Source organism: Rutilus rutilus (assembly GCF_951802725.1).
Source record: "Rutilus rutilus genome assembly, chromosome: 1".
Taxonomy (NCBI): domain Eukaryota; kingdom Metazoa; phylum Chordata; class Actinopteri; order Cypriniformes; family Leuciscidae; genus Rutilus; species Rutilus rutilus.
The window spans coordinates 39,664,050-39,682,697 of NC_140209.1; the positions used below are offsets into that span (position 1 = coordinate 39,664,050).

Below are 18,648 nucleotides of genomic sequence, written 5' to 3' on the forward strand. Positions count from 1 at the left end.
GAACGGGCATTTCGACGTAATTTTGTGTGTATTTTTTCCATTTAAGCGTGATAAGATACAAAAGAGAACACAGCTGTATAGGCCTACCGAATTGAGTTTCTATCGCATCTTCTTGTGCATGAACAGTTAAATCGCTTGAATGTTTATGAAGACATTATGAAGAGCTGAATTAAACATTGCACCAATTTTGCAATCGATTGATATTTTCTGTGGGGCCAGGGTGGGCCAAGCTCCTGATTGGGTGGGCGCCCCCTTGTGGAGCCTTGCCTGCTGTGTACGAATATTACGTGACATGCACGGAACGGGCAAATGATGAATGAAATTCGTCCGATAGGTCTTTTTTTCTTTTTTCTTTTTTTTTTACATAGTGTAGCTTTAAATATGATTGACAAGCGACATTCCAAAAGCACTTTTAATTAGTATAAAATTCCACTGTTTGCATCCCTCCACTTATTTTCCCTGCAGCCAAATACTCCATTACAATTTAGCTGTGTTGGGCGGTTTCTTTCACTAATGAGCGATGAGTTAGAGATGAACCCGGAGCGGAGCTGGAGTGGATTACAAGAAATCTTTGAGTAAAGAACGGTTAGGAAGGAAGGGAAAAGCTCGGTGGCTCCGCGACACACGCCGTTCCACACCGGCTTTCAGTCTGTCGCATGGCAACACGCAAAGCTTGATGTTTTGATTGGAACTATTTTAGTTGGCGGAGAGAAAATAAATAAGAACGATTTTTCTTTATGAAAGCAAGAGAATCGTGCTGACAGCCGAGAAACACTCTTGGATATAGCATCAGGATATAAAATAATCGCACAGCTAAATAATACAAATGTTTTCTTTGACATAAAAGCTTAATCTTCGCGAAGCATAAGTAGCCTAACATGTTGAAGCTCAATTTGTCCATATTAGGGCATAGATACTGGATCAAACGTAGGCTAACCAGAAGAGTAGGAGCAAATCCGTATGGAAAATCTAAACACTTACACTGACAATTCTAGCGAATAGGCAAGGGACATCGGGCGTCCTTTTGTCTCCAACATTAGAAGAGGCATTTAGACTTCAACAGCATATAACCGCCCCCCGATCCCCCCCTCCCAGACAGATTTGCCCCAGCACCTCCTCTACATTGGCCCAGCAGCAGCAGCGACTGAACAGCGTCCTTGCACTTTACTAGGCTGTAACCACTGCCATCAGCTCAACTTCTTCAGCATCGTTTATTTCAGCTGTCTCTCTCTCTCTCTCTCTCTCTCTCTCTCTCTGCCGCTGCTGCCGGAGCTCACCAGCCTATCTTTAGTCTCCCTGTCCAGTCTGTTGGCTGTCTACAGCGAACACACAATCGTCCATCGTTTGTTTTCGCCCATTAGACACTGGCGTATGTATGTTTTTTGATCAATCTAAGGACATTTCCCATAGATAAGAACAGTCTGCGCCAAAGACGGGCTTCGGGTATTACCCAAAGATACATCACCGAGGTAAGCGACACAATTGTGAATTCATATCGATCTAATCTTTTCCCGCGATTGACTCTTCATGGCAGTTGACACAACTTATTATGTTGGCGTGAAATATTTGTGATGGACATCCATATATTGTTTTTTGTGTGTGCATTTTCCATATTGTTTTTCCACTCCCACCATCACCGCTGTGGCTCCCAGCGATTTGCCGGTGTTATATAAAACTTCGATTTTCAGCGTCCTCCTTTTAGCTCATCCATCCCTCTTTTTTGATTAATAAAATCATTGGGTTATTTAAACGTAGCCTATATTTACAGGAAGAAGGATAGGAAGAAGCCTACAATTCAGCCTCAGCCTGCAGTATCTTCTTAATAGTTGTATCTGCTCTGTGAAACCTTAATACACCCATTGGAGGTAACTGAGATACAGCAAGTCATGCTGGTCTTCATCAGATGATATAGCTACAGAAATTAATCTATCACATTCACTGATAGATTTGATTCATCTTCTTTGGTTCTTTCCGCACCAGTTATATCTTCTGTTTAGTAATTGGTACATTTTAAATTCTTTTTTTTTTAACCAAACTAAAATGCAATTTGCTATTTGGATGCGATACATGGTGATGACCTACATCATTGAACGACCTACATGAAGAACTTGGCTTGGGAAGTTCATCCTCATCCTCCATCTAATATGTCACTTGTCATAGGCTAGCCTACTGTACTGATGAGTAGGCTACACATCATATTATAACAAACTAACAAATATAAAATGGTTGACATTAACACCCGCCCGCCAAATGCGGCTGGATTTCAGCAGTCACTCACTAGCCACTTTGGCGGGTTGAATTTTAAATATAATATATATTTTTCAATTGTTGTCTTTTAAAAAGGCATCTGAAGTAGCCTAAACTAAGTGCAATTGATTTTTCGATACCGATACTGAAATATATCTGAAACGCTTCCAATACCCTTTTCCCGCATAATAGATACACGATACCAGCTGAGCTTTCTTTCTCATCTCTCCGACAGCAAGTTGACACACAAACCCGCCTCCCCTCACTCACTCGATTCATTTGCTCCGGATGAATATAGCCTAGTAGTTGCTGTTACAGGTCTTGAATTTTCGGTGTGAAACAGTCAGGGCTGTGCGATAAAGCTAAAAATGTATCACGATATAATGTTTCATATCGTTCTGTATCGATAGCCTAATTATTTTTTATAACCTTTATTTTTATTTTACAGACAAGTAGAAAAGTTTGAATTGAGTTTTTGTTTTATATAAAACATAATTATTAAGGCAAACAACAAATTATATTAGTTTTAGCAGTCAAAACTAAATACAATTTAAACAAAAAATATCTTCTTTATGTCTTATATTAAGATACAAAAGTAAGTGTTAAAGAAACTCTTGAACTTAAATAAAATGTTACAAAAATGTGTGCAATAAAAGTGTAAACGTAGAACAATCAAGGCAAACTTTGAGGTAGATCAACATCTGTAATAAGTAGGGGTGTAATGGTTCACAAAATTCACGGTTCGGTTTGATAGGACACAGTGGTGTCACGGTTCGGTATGTTTTCGATACAGCAACAAGAAAGAGATGCCAGAGAAATTTCCTTGATTTAAAAAAATATATATTAAAAGAACAATTATTCATAAATAAATGCGAGTTTTCCTACATCTTGAATGTTTTTATTTTATTAATGGGGGTAATCTTTGAAGGATAAACAAATAATGTTTTGGTCATCACATTAAAAATAACATTTAAATAATATAATATTTGAGTTTTGAAGTGCTGGAAAAAGATGTGTGATGTACTTGAAAGCATTTTACTATTTCTGCCAAACTTCCATGGTTACTACATTAAATCAATGGTGAATGTTGCTGATGTGTGGACTTAAAGCCTATAACTAGTTCATTCATGACACAATGTTTCTCTTGGTTTCCACGCCAGCGCTGTTTGATCTAATAGAGATCTACGGTTAATAACGGAGAAATTCGAATGCTTTCTTTACTGGATATTAGCGCTGTGTAGTAACAGTGTCGCTTGATCAAGATCGGCTCGCGCTGACATTGGTCCAAACTGAGTGTGAAACCCAAAATAACGTTTCGTTCCGCTTTCATTACGTTTGCCATTTGATGTTGGGCAACGTTGTGGCGGTCGCGTCATATTTAACTTCGCAGTCCACTTACGAATCACGGTCGAATGGAACGCACCTTCAGTCAACACGATGTGTAGAGCGCAGTTCATGGTTGCATAGCAACGACAAGCGCAAGCGCTTTGGAAAGAAGGAGACGCGATATGTGAAGATCTACGGGCGATGCGCACTTATTTTAATGAAAATATAATTTTAATAAAAATGTATTGAAAATATCAAGCACTTTATCGATTTTTTTTATTTATATCGTGACAATGGTGTACCGTCGATAAATACCGATGCCGTTTTATCGCCCAGCCCTAAGTCAAATACACACAAAATAATGTCAAATGCTGATCTTGATGAGTATTCACATAAACACAGTTATGTTTCAAGTGAAAGTAAAGACAATGCATGTGTAACAGTATAATGGATCCGTCCGTGCATCAGGTCTTAAAGTGGCATCAGCCTAATATACCGGCTGCCAAATTATAAGATAATATTAAAAATATCTATATGGCAGTTTTTTCCCCTTCAATGTCAAAATTGTGGCCAGTGAAAATGCTGAGTGGCTAATAACTTTGGTTATTAACAAAAAGTTAATGTCAAGCCCTGCATTTATCAATAATATTTGGTGCATGACTAATGGGTGAGGGGGGGAAAGGTTTATGCCTTGCGGCAAACTGCTGTATATTCTGGGACACTATTGATTCTATATTTGTTTAGGGCCTCAGTGAAGCACTGAAATCAGTGTATTTACCTTCTGGAAACAACCGATTTCAGCTTCCATTATTTTGGGACACAATGTCATGAATTTCATGAATATCTCCATATGAATTAAGTATTTATGGATGGTTTGAGAAAAGTGGACATTTTTAGAGCATTACAGTTAATCATACAGTTGGCAAAACATCTTTGTCCCCCAACCATTTCTGAACATCACGTTTGATTTGAAGAACAGCGCAGTCTCCCAGTTGCTCTGAATGTGTTTAGTCTCAGATAGTGAAATCAGAGCTTTTAGAGTGAGAGGCTCCAGTGTCTGGCTGGTGTTGATGGGAAGCGCTTAAAAGCCTTTATGCGACGGATGTATACAGGCAGCAGAACACCTGCATGCTGAACTGTTTCTGCTCTCTGGCTCACACATGCCCTAACGCTGGACTCCTCTCAACACTGAAACCCTCAAGACGCCACATCTGATCCCCCAACCCCTGCTCAGAGAGGAGCAAGCATTAGACAAGCATCTCATTGCTCAATTCTTTATTTATCTCAAAGCTAAACACATGCATGCAGTACATCCCAGAACGAGAATATAATAGAAAATATATGTGGTTATAATTGTGGTTATGTAGAAATGCTTCGTCAGGTAATCTAAAATGTGATTCATGTGGTGACATCTATTTTCACTTAATAACTATCTGTTATTCAAGTAAAGAAATATAATGTAGCTTGACTGAGTCAGCATTATAACATTAGATTACACATATAAGGTAGAAACAGTCCCTTAAGTTACCTTTTCAATTGTAAAACAAAAACACAAATTAATTCATCAAATAATAATAATAATAAATAAAATATATCACACATGCCATTATTTGCTGAAAAAGCTCACATTATTGTGGTAGTCAAAATAACTTAATAAACATAACAAAAATGTGCTTTGCATTGTTAGTAGTCATTACATTATTTTCATATCACTTCATAAGCAATCTGTTCAGCATGGACATACAGATCACATCCACAAATCATTAGTTGTTGCATACACATCAAATTACGTGAGGGACTGGTTTGGCAAGATTTTTAATTGCAATCCACATTGACGGATGCAAAATCAGCTGTTAAAGATACATCAACAACAACATACATCTATTTTACATTTTTATTTGGAGCCGGCACAGTTTGCCGGTCTAAAAATGCCCTAGAATGGCCGTTGAAAGAAAGTCATGTAAAAGATACACCAATGCAGTTTCAGTAGGAAAATTGGTTGTAAAACGATCTTCTTCGATTTTTGTTGTTTAGGTTTAGTTTGATCACTTCCACATCAAGCCACAGCCATGGATGAGATGGACTTGCCCCAGATGAAGAAGGAGGTAGAAAGCCTCAAGTACCAGCTGGCCTTCAAAAGGGAGAAATCCTCAAAGACAGTGACCGAGTGAGTGTGCTCTCTTTTGTTCTTCACACTGTGATGGTCTCTGTTCCAAGTTCCAACCCATATATTTTATGCTGTCGCCCCATATCACAACAGAAAAGATAATGACTCGTTTTACCCTCCTTCTATTTTTGGTGCTGTACATCACATAATCAACCGCAGAAAATCTAACAGGAAGTCATCAGAACATCCATGTATTCTGTCAGTTTATTATACAAATACTTATTTCTCATTGGGTCAGTTGTGGCATTGAGCAGTCCAGTATTTTGTTATAATGAACTCTCAACCGTACATTTGACTGTTGGTTTGACAATATAGTGCTTCTCTTATGTCTCTCATATCACTCTCTCTTTGCATACAATACTAGTTAGATTAGCTAATAGGAGCAATTTCGCAACTTTGCTGTGGTAAAAATTGCCCTTTTAAGAGCTTCAGTGTCAGTAATATTTCAGTATACGCTTTTGTTCAAAAGTCTCTTGTCGGTTAGGTTTCTGAAACCAGTCTCTTATGCTCACCAAGGCTGCATTTATTTGATCAAACATACAGAAAAAAACCACACATTTAAGATGTAATTTATTCCTATGATGGCAAAACTGAATTTTCAACTGTCATTCAGTGTCACATGATTCTTCAGAAATCATTCTAATATGATGATTTGCTGCTCAAGAAACATTTCTAAAATAAATGGAATCAGGTGACACTGTTACGAATTTTTCAAGTTACGAATGGCTCCGCCTGCTTATACGTTAAAAATAGGTGGATATAGTGAGCTTAAAACCTCCGCAATGGCCATTGTTGGTCCTGTTATTTTTTTTTTGTGTAGACTAAAAAAAGTACTAGAGGTAATATAGCTTATACAAGTATGAAACAATTAAAATATTAATAAAATAACTTCAACTCAAATCAATATTGCTTATTTGGTAAATAGTCATCTAATAAGTTGAATAATGTACAGTTATTTTAATTTATCCACTTAACATAGTTCATAGTTCATAGTTCCTTTTCTTAGTGGAGAGTAATCCATTTTGTCATTGGTTTTCTCTAAACAGTTTCCTGATTGAATGACCCTAATGTCACCATGAACTCATAACTGCAGTTATTTCTGATTTCGCAGGTTCACCTCATGTCACTAATTAGGCTGCCCAGAGGTCAGGTCCTCTTGGTGATTGTTCAGGACAAAGCTAATGCTCTCAGATCTCTGGTGCTTTACTCTCCAATTCGAGAGCATGCATGGTCTCTTAGTCACACCCGCCACTGTCACATTACAGTGACATCTCATTTCCCTGCATCCCAGGGCTCCCTTCCTGAAGTATTCACAATGGTAATTTCTCTGTTACAAATTAAATTTTACCAGCCAGCAATGATCAGCCCAGTTTATGCCAGCGTAGTGGTTCCTCCAGTGTTATTGTGCAGTTTAGCTGAACAAGCAATTGCGAATCCATTATAAAGTTGGGTCATGATGACTTAAAATGTTTTACTTGAGTCTCAGATCATCACTCTCATCTTGGACACATCATTTCTATTAATCGCCTGTGATGGATGGTGCTTCTGCAAAGAGTTACGTGATTATCACCCTCATTTATCATTCGCTGAACATGGGTGCTGTCTAACATGACCCTAATTTCATAAATCACTCAGCATTCGTGTTCAAAGTCACAGACATCCAGAACAAGTCTCTGCTCTATTTACCCCTAAATAATAGCCTCTTTTTTTTTTGCATCAAATGTGAGGTTTGCTACTTTAAATACGTTGCACAATTTGCAATGTGTCCCATAATGATGAGGGACCTTCTCCTTCCTCTCCTTAGCCTGGTGAAATGGATCGAGGAGTGTGTGCCCGAGGACCCTTTCCTGAATCCCGAGCTGATGAAGAACAACCCATGGGTGGAGAAGGGCAAGTGTGTGCTTCTATAAAAGAGTAGCAGCAGCAGCAGCAGCGGTCGCCCCAGCCCTCCGTCTGAGCCTCCACAAGCCTGACAGGATCACACGACGCTTGCTCTCTGTTTCATTCCCTCATCATGAATGTACAGCAGTTTAGCATCCACTGCACAAAAAACACACACTCATACACAGAACACTAGCTCTATATAGTCAGAATTTGACACTTTGACATGCATTACTATTATATTTATAACCATCGATATATATATATATATCTTTATATGCAGTTAGTGGAATTTCTCTTTGACTTCAGTGTTGTCGCCGCTGCTTGCGCGCTTGATCTTGAGTTCAGGCATGTAGTGTCGACATGGAAATGCCAGAAAAGGCCTGTTAGACAACATACTGCATGACAGAGGTGAGAAGAAATGCCTCGAAAAGGCAAAGGCAGCAAATATTTGAGTTTCCCTCTGTTACGCAGCATGTTCATTTCTCCTGCAGGCTCGTGCACTATTTACACCACAACTCAGCACTCTCACTTACAGACCATTTTTAAACATGTACAGATCGTTTTAATTTATTTACTTATTTATGATCATTAATTTATTTATTTATGGTTTGGTTCACCACCGAAGCTGTCGGCGCCGACTGCTTTAGAAGCTACAATGGACCTGCTGTTGTTCAACTGCACCCTTCCTTCCTTGAAAAGCTAAAGGATTAAAAAAAACAACGCATCTTGCCAGGTCACCATCGAATACTGCCTTGTACACAATTTCCTTAAAAAGAATGTATGTGTGTTGTGAGGGACTTGTAAACCATCAGCACCCTTAAGCATTGAATGGATATGCAAACAGAGAGGTTGTGCACTGGCCAAGGCTTTTTCTTTTCTTTTCTTTTCTTAAGATTAATAGCTTAATCTGCACTTATGGCAAGGATGTGGGGTTAATTTATGACTTTTGGTTTGTTCATGTTTTTATATATTCAAACAGTAGAAACCTGTCTAATTATCTAGATGTGTGTTACATATGAGAATGCTTTGAGAAAATATGCATACGATCAAGTACTAGTTTAATAACAAGCAATAAGTGATTACATTTTTTATTGAATGTTTTACAAAACATCTTATTGAATAAAGTAGAGGATTTTTAGACAGCTTTAATGTAATTTGTGTGTTTCAATTGGGTGTGTGTGTCATGGGTTGGGCAATTTATTTCTGTGTGTTTACACAATAACAGTTATATTGAGATTAGTAATAAATACGGCTGTCAAATTTAACACGATAGATAGATAGAGATAGAAAAAATTATACAAAATATAATAGTGATTAAAAAAAACTAATTAAATCATGGCCCCTCACCCCAATATGGAGCCCTGCACATGACATGTGGGGAAAATAAAAACATGATAACGTTGGACATGAATTAAGAATTTGTGTGTTCCCACTAATTAATTAATTAATCTCCTTGTTTTAGTTAAATCAGGGCCACGTTGTACTTATTTATGTCCTAATTTCTGTTCAATTGTGGGATTAAAACAAGGGAACAAATTAGTACAACATAGGCACGATTTAACTCGTGGCCACAATATTTTGTGCAAGTCATAAGAGATTTCCCTACCATCCCATACACAAAAGAAATATATTTGAAATATATTTTCAGAATATATATGCAAATATTTGAAATTGGCCCAATAAATATATTTCACACTTAACATCATATATTTTTGTTATATTTCAGAATATATTTCAATGTATTTGGAATGTATGCCACATATATTTTGACACTTTTGGGGACCCATACAGAAAAAAAAATACATTGAAATATATTCTGAAATATAACAAAAATATATGATGTTAAGTGTGAAATATATTTATTGGGCCAATTTCAAATATTTGCATATATTCCAAAATATATACTGAAAATATATTTCAAATCTATTTCTTTTGTGTATGGGATAAGAGCCATTCAAACTTGAATTACTAACTTTATGTTTTTGCAAGCCAAAAACAGCAGAGGAACATATGGAACTCATCTGAATGGGTTCAAAGTTTAAAGTTGAACTGCTGTTAACTTGACAAAATGTCTTACAAACACGACGCTCAAAGCACGAGACGTTGAAAAACAGCAGAATGTGACACAAAACCAGAGACATATGTCTGCATATGTCTACATAGACCAACAATTAAGAAACAAGATTCTGTATCCATTCTGTATGGACGGCCCCAAGACATAAACAGTTTAACAAACTCGACTGAAACTCGATTGCTGTGGACTTAAGGCGGGTGACAGGCTTATGTTCTATGATACTGAAATAAAACAAACTATCTATTGACTTATAAAGTCACTTTTTATGTTTATTCAGTGCTTTCTTCACAATAATGTAATATAGTCTCTTCAAATTATCTTTATTTGGGGGCTTCTCTCGAAAAAAATTACATTAACATTGATTTATCAGATGCTTTTATCCAATGCAAATGAAGAATACAAGCGATTCATCCATAACAATATTGATGAGATTAACTGAAACTGACATGCAGTAATGCATTAAAATGTCTTTAACAGATCTGGTACCTCTTTTGTAAATGTAAAGCCATAAAACAGATTTGGTAGAACGATTTCGAATTTCGCAAGCACAATGAGCACAGTCTGTCATATTTTTATCCCAAATCACTGCAAAAAAAAGCATTGCAAACTGATTCTCTGCTAAATAATAGAACACATGAGATTATTTTCTTCCCATCTAAGGGAAAATTGTAGCTCTACTTTACGCACACTCAGACTTCACTCTGTTCAGACCCATCTGCGTATTGCAAGTGTAAATTTGCCAGGCATTTTAATCAAAGTCAATACATCTTCATGCACTTAATGGACCTGCGAGTATCGGACCGTACAGCCGTCACCCGTTTACCAAACAAAGATGCCATGAGTGGTTCTGGGGGCTGTGAGACTAACACGGTGGATAATGGCTCACTCTCTAAGATTAGGAATTGGTAATCCTGATGCCCGTTGCCTAGCCACACATTCACATGATTGCTCTCTACGCCGGTTGAACCCGCAGCAGATGACACTCTAATCTGCCCAAAATAATCCACTCTCTCAGCCCCCATCACAAATCTCCATTTCTAAATACATATGGGATCCCATGGACCAATAGTCTGCTTAATGTACACATCTGGGGTAAAGTGCTTCTCTGACGAAGTCTGACACAATGACCTTAAATCTGCATATATGGCAAAGCTTAATGACTCTTTAATCTAAATACGGCAAATGCATCCTATATCTGAATCTGAAATGGGGATTTATGCTAAGAAGGGCATATGGACTGCGAATGGACATAATACAGGAGAGAATAAATGATGGGTTCTGACTTGTAAAACCACTTGCTGCTCGAAACACTCTTGCTGTTCTCCTTTGAGGATCTAAAAAAGATGTGTTGTGTGAAGAGAAAAACCTCAAGAGTGAAAAAGTGTGATTCAGGCAGTATTAAACCCTTTAAAATCACAAAGGTCCAGTTCAGATGAAGTTAACACTTTTGTGGTCATTTAAACATAATCAGTGTCAACCTAAATCAAATAATGTTATTTTTAACCACAAGGCAAGGCTAATCCAACCTTTTAGCTCATGCATGACCATGTCTTAAGCACATGATGAACTGAATTTGACCAAATTGGGCAAATAAAAGTCTATTATCAACTCAAATCAACTTTTCTCTTAAGTCATTAGTAGAGGTTTACATATGAATCATTGTTTTCAAAGAAATATATATTTATGTATATGTACAAATATATTGTGAAATATATAATATTTAAATTGTTATAGGTATATAAAAATAGTTAATAGTACAAAGAAAAAAATTTATAATGTTTTCACTGGCCAAATTCATTGTATTTAGTAAATATAAAAATATTTTGATTTTGATGGCTGAACACACTCCAAAAAAGTTGGGACAGAGGCAAAATAAAGGACTATAGAATATCCAGGTTTTGAAACAGTCCACAATTAGCAGGCTAACTGGTAATAGATGAGGGTATCGGGTATAAAAGGAGCATCCACTAAAGGCTCGGCCTTTGCAAGCAAAGATGGGTCATGGCTCGCCACTTTGTGCCTAATTTCATGAGAAAATTGTCAAACAATTCAAAAATCACATTTCTCAATGCATGATTGCAAAGTATTTAGGTCTTTCACCATCTACCATACATAATACTGTGAAAAGATTCAGAGAATCCAGAGAAATCTCCATGCATGAAAAGTCAGGAAACCTCTGTTGAATGAGCGTGACCTTTGAGCCCTTCAGACGGCATTGCATGAGAAACCATCATGCTACTGTGTTAAAAATAGCCATGGGCTCGGGAGTACTTTGGAAAACCATTGTCACTTAACACAGTCTGCCGCTGCATCAGTAAATGCTTGAATCTCTGTTCCGCAAGGAGAAAGCTTTACATCAATTCTATGCAGAGAATTGCTGCAAAGTGCTGCAAAGCTGCGAAGTTCTCTGAGCCCGAGCTCATCTCAGATGCAACAAAGTTGGAAATCTGTGCTGCGGTCCGTCAGATGAATCCACGTTTCAGCTTATTTTGGGGAAAAACTGACTTTGAGTTCTCAGTCCCAAACACAAAAGACACCAAACAGAATTGCATCAGCAACAGGTGGAAAAGCAAACATGTCATGACTTGCATGTGTGTGAAAGAACCACTGATGTGGAGGTGTATATTGGGATTGTACGGAGACATATACTGCCATTAAAGATGATATCTTTCCTGGGAAGCAAGACAATTTCAGGCCTCATTCTGCACGTACTACAACAGAGTGGTTTCTAGACACTTTACACCGTAGAGTGGATGTGCTTGACTGCCTGCCTGCAGTCCAGATCTGTCTCTTATTGAAAATGTATGACCCATCATGATAAGGAGAATCAGGCAACGATGACCAGACTGTTGAGCAGCTGTCTTGTAATAGGTGAGATTGGGCAAAAACTCCACTTGCAAAACTGCAACAATTAGTCTCCTCAATTCCCAAATGATTAAAAAGTGTAATTAAAAGATGTGACACAGTGGTAAAAATGCCTCTGTTCCAACTTTTTTTGGAATGTGTTGCAGCCATCAAAATGTGCTTATATTTTCAAAACACACTTACGTTGATCAGTGAAACCTTTGTTAAATAAAGGTTAAAGAGAATTACCAAATCAGATTTTATTGCATTTTACAAAATGTTCCAACTTCTCTGGATTTAGGGTTGTACTTTAGGCTCCATGAGTAGTTCATTAAGGACTGGCACACAACTTGAGACTCATAAGCATGCCTGAATCATTCATTCTGATATCGGGGTTGAGAGATGGACCGCAGCAATGATCAAGTAGGCTCCTGAAGACTTAATATAGTATATGTTATGTAGCATGCAGTGTGTGGCCATTTATGAGCCATTTCTGTCACAGCAGCGTGGCTCTTGTCCCCTGGCAAAGGCAACTGATCCAGTTCTGTCAGTGCACTCTTATAATGTCAGCCTACACATATACTTTAGCGCTGTCGAACACCTGTACGCCTCACTCCATTAGCCTGAGCACCAGGGGAGACGGGTCAAGCCGAGGTCATGCTTCATTTCCTCAAATGAGGACAGTGCAAAAGATTCTAGAGACACCCATTTTTTTCCCTCTCCCCTCAAAACTCTTCTGTTCTGCGCCCTGGGCTAATTGGAACTGGCTGAGTGGAAATTGAATGAGTGGAAATGTGTGTTGGGATTGTGATCTTTGGCCCACTTTTGGTACATGTGCAAATGTGCTCAATGAGGAAGATGTACGGTTGTAATGCTGCGAATGGCGGTCTGATCTTATTCACACTGAACCTGAGTGAGAGGTTCCTTCCCAGGGTACGTGTCCGGCTCCTCACAATTCCGAATCAGCCATCTTACAAGGCAAACAAAAACAAACTGGAGCACGGCTGCCCATTATTCCACTGTGGTGTCATTACATGGCTGATTTAACCCCAGTGGGCCTGCTGTGTTTGCACAACGATCTGACTGAACTGCCCAAGAGGGACTGAATGCCTCTTATTCTACTCTGTGCAACATGGCCACTCCCACTATCTCTCAGACAACCCAATCAAACTCGCATCTTGCCTAAGAAAACACGTACATTGTGAGTCTTTTGCAAAAAGCATCATCCTTCATTTCGCCTCACCTTCTAAGTTGTGCATAAAAGCTGTCACTGCCATCCCTCCTTCAGACAACAGGCAGTGACAGGAAGTATGTGCTATGACGTGCCTGTGTGCCCCAGCGGTCCCTCTTTAGGAGATTAAAGCCCCGAGCTGACAGCTCTTTAATCTCTGGTGCTTTGTTAGCAGAACATGTGGTGTAGAAGCAGCAGTGCCTTATGGGAAATAGGTCTGGGAAGAAGTCATCCACAACATTTCACATCATCAGCAGCTGAGATAGAGGTAAAATCATCAAACGTTACCCTAAATATTAATCGCTGAGGTGACCCAAAAATATGCGTCTTCTTGAAATTTAGAGTATATATTTGTATATGTGCATATATTGAGTATGGTGCACAGTCCACGGGACATTCCAAACTGTGCACATCATCTGTGTGCCTGCTAAGACTGATGGCAGCTGTATATGCTGTATGTCTTACTGTGGAAAAATACTGACTCACTCTAAGTTACTGTGTGACATGAGGAGAGGGAGCGGCACTCAGGGAATTCCATGGCAACATGCTGACCGAGAGACGACAAGATTCTAGAAACATTCCAAAAGAAGAAACACAGGCTTTAAGACCACAGTCTTCCTTTTATAGCGCTCTCCTGTGTGCTTGCAACGGTTGGAGATTTGTCCGTGCACCAGTGTTTATGGTGAGATAATGAGGTTGCATTCTTTGTTTCTACGTCGTTCTCTTGCAAGGTACTTTCTAAAAAAACAGCAGTTGGGTTTAAAATGCAGTGAAGTAGAGCATACAAATGGTTATGGATTATTAATAAATCTAAGAGGAAATATCATGCATCCAGTGCAGACTCAAGCAATGAAATAAAATATTTAGTGGGCACTTTTTGAATGCACGCTTTAGAAAATGCCACCCGCAGTGAAAAAACCTACAAAACCCTTCTTACAGATTTACGCAAAGCATCAGATTGGAGCAGGATCACACATTTAAAGGGGGATCTGGGCAAAAAAATGCCCCCATAATTAAGTAGAGCAAAATTAGTATTTAAAATAGTATATAAACAGTCTACTACAGTTTAAACGTTTGGGTTTAATGCCGTAGTAAAATGTAAAAGTTACTATCTGAGACTGGATGAGAATTATAACATCAGATACATAGATTTCTTTCTTCACCCAACCTGGTGAGATCCACTGTGCATAATCTCAGAGTAGATGATGCCACTTTTCTTTGTCAGTTTTGTTCTCTCTTCTCTCCGTCCCTTAGGTCTAATTAACCAGCTCAGGCTCAGCAAAGCGCAGTCAGCCAATTCAAAGACATTAACAATTCATGGACACACATCACAGAAATAACCAGACCTTCTCTTTCCATTTGGCTCTGGAAGGGGGAGGGTGGGTCAGGGAGGTCCCTGCTAGAGAGCGGGGTAGGTCTATCATGTAATCGGCTCACTCCCTCCTCCAGTACAGCATCCTTTAGCTTCATCCCACGAGGTTGCACACGCTGGAGCACTCTTATGAAACTGGAACCCTGCCATAGAGATTGAATGATGCGCAGTGAGAGAGTTCCATCAAAGAAGGATCATCAACACACTGCATGACCATATTTATTTTTGCTAAAGCAGCAAACACTTTAAAGCAATAGCTCATCCTAAAACAAAGATTCTGTCGTCATTTAATCACCCTCATCTCGCTCCAAACCCGTACAAATTTCTTTATTCTGTAGAGAACAAAAGAAGATGTTTAGCAGAATGTCCAATGTCGAAGTAGATGGTGAACAGGACTTACTTTCAATAAAGAAAGTCATACATGCTTGGAACAACATTGATGATGACATAAATGATTATTCATTTTTGGTTGAACTACTTTTTTAATGGGCTTTTAGTTAACTGTAAAAACACAAACCTAATATAATATAATATAATGTAATGTAATAATATATAAATTTGCTTTTAGTTAATTGTAAAAACCCAAACCAATGCAGTATAATATGATTTAAAATATAAAAGAATTGACAATAAAAGAACCCAATCATTTATAACATGAGCTGTAATACTGTATATAAACACACTGAGTTCTAGGCCTATGCCTCGAATTTTGGCATATCCCAGTCCAGAGAAAGCTGCTCAATAAAACATTGCTGTCACGGTAAAACTTTAATGGCTCTGTCTTCAAGCATTAACCCACATGAACACACATTTAGGGCATCTTTTCTGCATAAGCCTTAGTTGAGCCCACCCGCCACCCCACCTCCCCACTCCTAAAATCACCAGAGAAGATTTAACAGTCATTTAGCAAATCAAGCTCCCCAGCCCAGATCAAAAAGCATTATATCTGTTCAAATGGTATCATGGATGACTGTGTATTAACCCTTTTTCCATGACAGGTGGATGCAGTGTCGGTTGCTGCCACAGACAACGGTCTTGTGTATTCATTTGAAATGTGTGAGAGTTTTGTGTTGAAAATGGATAGTTCACAATTTCGTTATCATATTACTCACCCTCGTGACATTCAAAATCCAGATTTTCTTACTTCTGTGCAACACAAACAAAAGGTGCATTTTTGAAGATGATTTTGGCCACTTTTTTGTTTCGTAAAAAACACCATTATTTATTTTAAATCGTTATTTTATGGCAATCTTCCACTATTCTGCAGCTCCCAAATCAAATGGAGCTGTTGACGTCAAAGACGTTTGGCCATGAGAAATACAACAACCAATCGGATGTGGCGTTATTGGTAAAAGGCGCCATTTTTTGTAGTCCTTATGGATTTTTGTAGTTGAGAGCTTCGACAAATAATCAATTAAAAAATGAAATATTTATTTATTTATTGCATTTAAGCACCTATCAGATTAAAAAAAAAGGTCCTTTGACTTCGAGCTCGACACTATGGTCACACACACGTAAAGTTTATGCATACTGAACATGTAGCCTATTTTTACAAAAACAAGTGAGATTCTATGTGACACCCCACATCCACTGCCAGAGTCAAAGACAGTAAGAGATTAAGCGCTAATCTGATGATGGGGCACTCCTGTCAAATACAATAAAACAAAACAGATCTCCTTTTTCATTGGAGGCTGTTGATTAAATCAGCTTCCCTCGCTATACAAAAGCACCATGATCCCACAAATCCACTAAAGCCTTGCTCCTATAATGTCTTGAGCACTTTAGAGGATAAGCAATTATTACTGGAGGCCAAGAATAAGTATATAATACTTAAGTATTCAAATAAGTATTCAAATCCATTAATTAAAATGATTGTGTGCTAGTTTAAATAATTAACTATTTAAAATATTTATTTTTTAGGCCTATATTAAATGCCAATTTGGGAAATGTTTTTTGTAATTAGGTTTTTATGAAATAAAACATAGTACATGAAATAATAAAATGCATTTTGTCTAAGAATTCTCATTTTTATACTTTTAATTGCACATAACTAAAATCAACAAGGTTCTCAAAATCACTAATATCTTTTTTTAAGTAAGGCTGTTCCAAGTAAATGTGCACTGTTTGACGTGTGGTGTTCTCTGTCTCTATCACACACACTTACACTTATAGCCACACACGCATGCTGACATCACAGTGAAGGTTGCAGGATTCAACAAAGCAGAAGTCTGCCCCCCATCGTCCTGTTCCCTGAATATATCTACACTTTCAGTTTAAAGATGAAAGAAGAACCAACTCATTCTATCAATAAGACACATCATTAGATTACATAATACAATACAATTAAAACTGTATTACTTTTAATATTGTATTAATAAGATCTTGATATAAATGTGAAGCATTCACAAAGTCCATTGGGTTCAAATACATTACATGCAATTTGTTGAATATTATGTATGAAATTCATCTACATCTGGTGGTAAAAAGGGCACATAAATCACATTATGCATAAATTGTTACAATCTGAAAAGTCTCCTCAAAGACTGAATATTTTCACACAAAAAAATACAGATTATCAACCAATCATAATCATTAATAATATATTTACAACAATTACAATTTCTTTTCCCTTTTTACTGGTTTAAATCCAAAGGCACCCACCTTCCTCGAGCTGAATAGATTAGTTTCGTGCGGGTTTGATTGCTGGGATTTTAAACAGAATATTTACAAGCTCTAATATCATAGTGATTCTTTCTGGCTGACACGATAAGCTGCAATGATGACTTCTGTATGACTAATTCCTCTCCCTCAGGCTGGACTGGAAACACAAGGCTGTCCTATGTGGTGAGAAATCTCAGAGCTGCACAATCCTCTTCTTCCAACTGTGGTAAAATATGATTCACCATTCACATCTCTGGAGAAGCAGCTATTCTTGGTGTCTTAATCTTGTGCATAAAACAAAAACTCAAAAGAAACGCTGTGTCTCATCGTCATTATCGTCATCTGATAAGGAAATGCTGCTTCACAGGTTTCAAGGTTCAGGTTACTTGCATAAAAGGACATGATAAACAGCTGTGCCAATCCTAAACGGACGAACTTCTGCTCAGTCCTCTTTAGGAAGGAAGTCCAAGTCAGCGCTCTTGTTAGTGAAGGCCTGTTCCAGCAGGGCTCTTTGCGTGATAGCAGGCAGGTAGAGGAACACGTAGAGGAGCCCCAGCAGCAGAAGAGCGATGATCAAAGGAAGACCCCAGTCTGTGGTCATGACTGGGTCTTCGCAGCGGGCCTGGAGAAAAGAGCCCTGCATTGTGCCGGTGGCCGACGGAGAAGGAGACAGAGAGAGGTGACCTTAGCGTTCCCCGGCCCGCAGTATAGTCCAGAGACTGTTTGGAAGTGTGTGTCTGAATGCGTCCCTTTTGGCAGGACACACCTGCCACTAGCCGCTCAGTCAATGTGACACTCCAGCCAGATGTCACTGAATCTAGGAGGGACATCCCCAGACTGAC

General features: G+C 38.3%; 1 protein-coding gene across 1 annotated transcript; it reads left to right on the forward strand.

The window, feature by feature from the left end:
* The first annotated feature begins 1,103 nt into the window (after window positions 1–1,103).
* Window positions 1,104–9,274, forward strand: gng13b (guanine nucleotide binding protein (G protein), gamma 13b). The gene is made up of 3 exons (XM_084434475.1): window positions 1,104–1,469; window positions 5,608–5,740; window positions 7,545–9,274. Exons 2-3 carry the CDS (start codon window positions 5,643–5,645, stop codon window positions 7,648–7,650), a joined length of 204 nt encoding a protein of 67 aa, XP_084290601.1. The 5' UTR covers window positions 1,104–1,469; window positions 5,608–5,642; the 3' UTR covers window positions 7,651–9,274.
* Window positions 9,275–18,648: the final 9,374 nt, after the last annotated feature.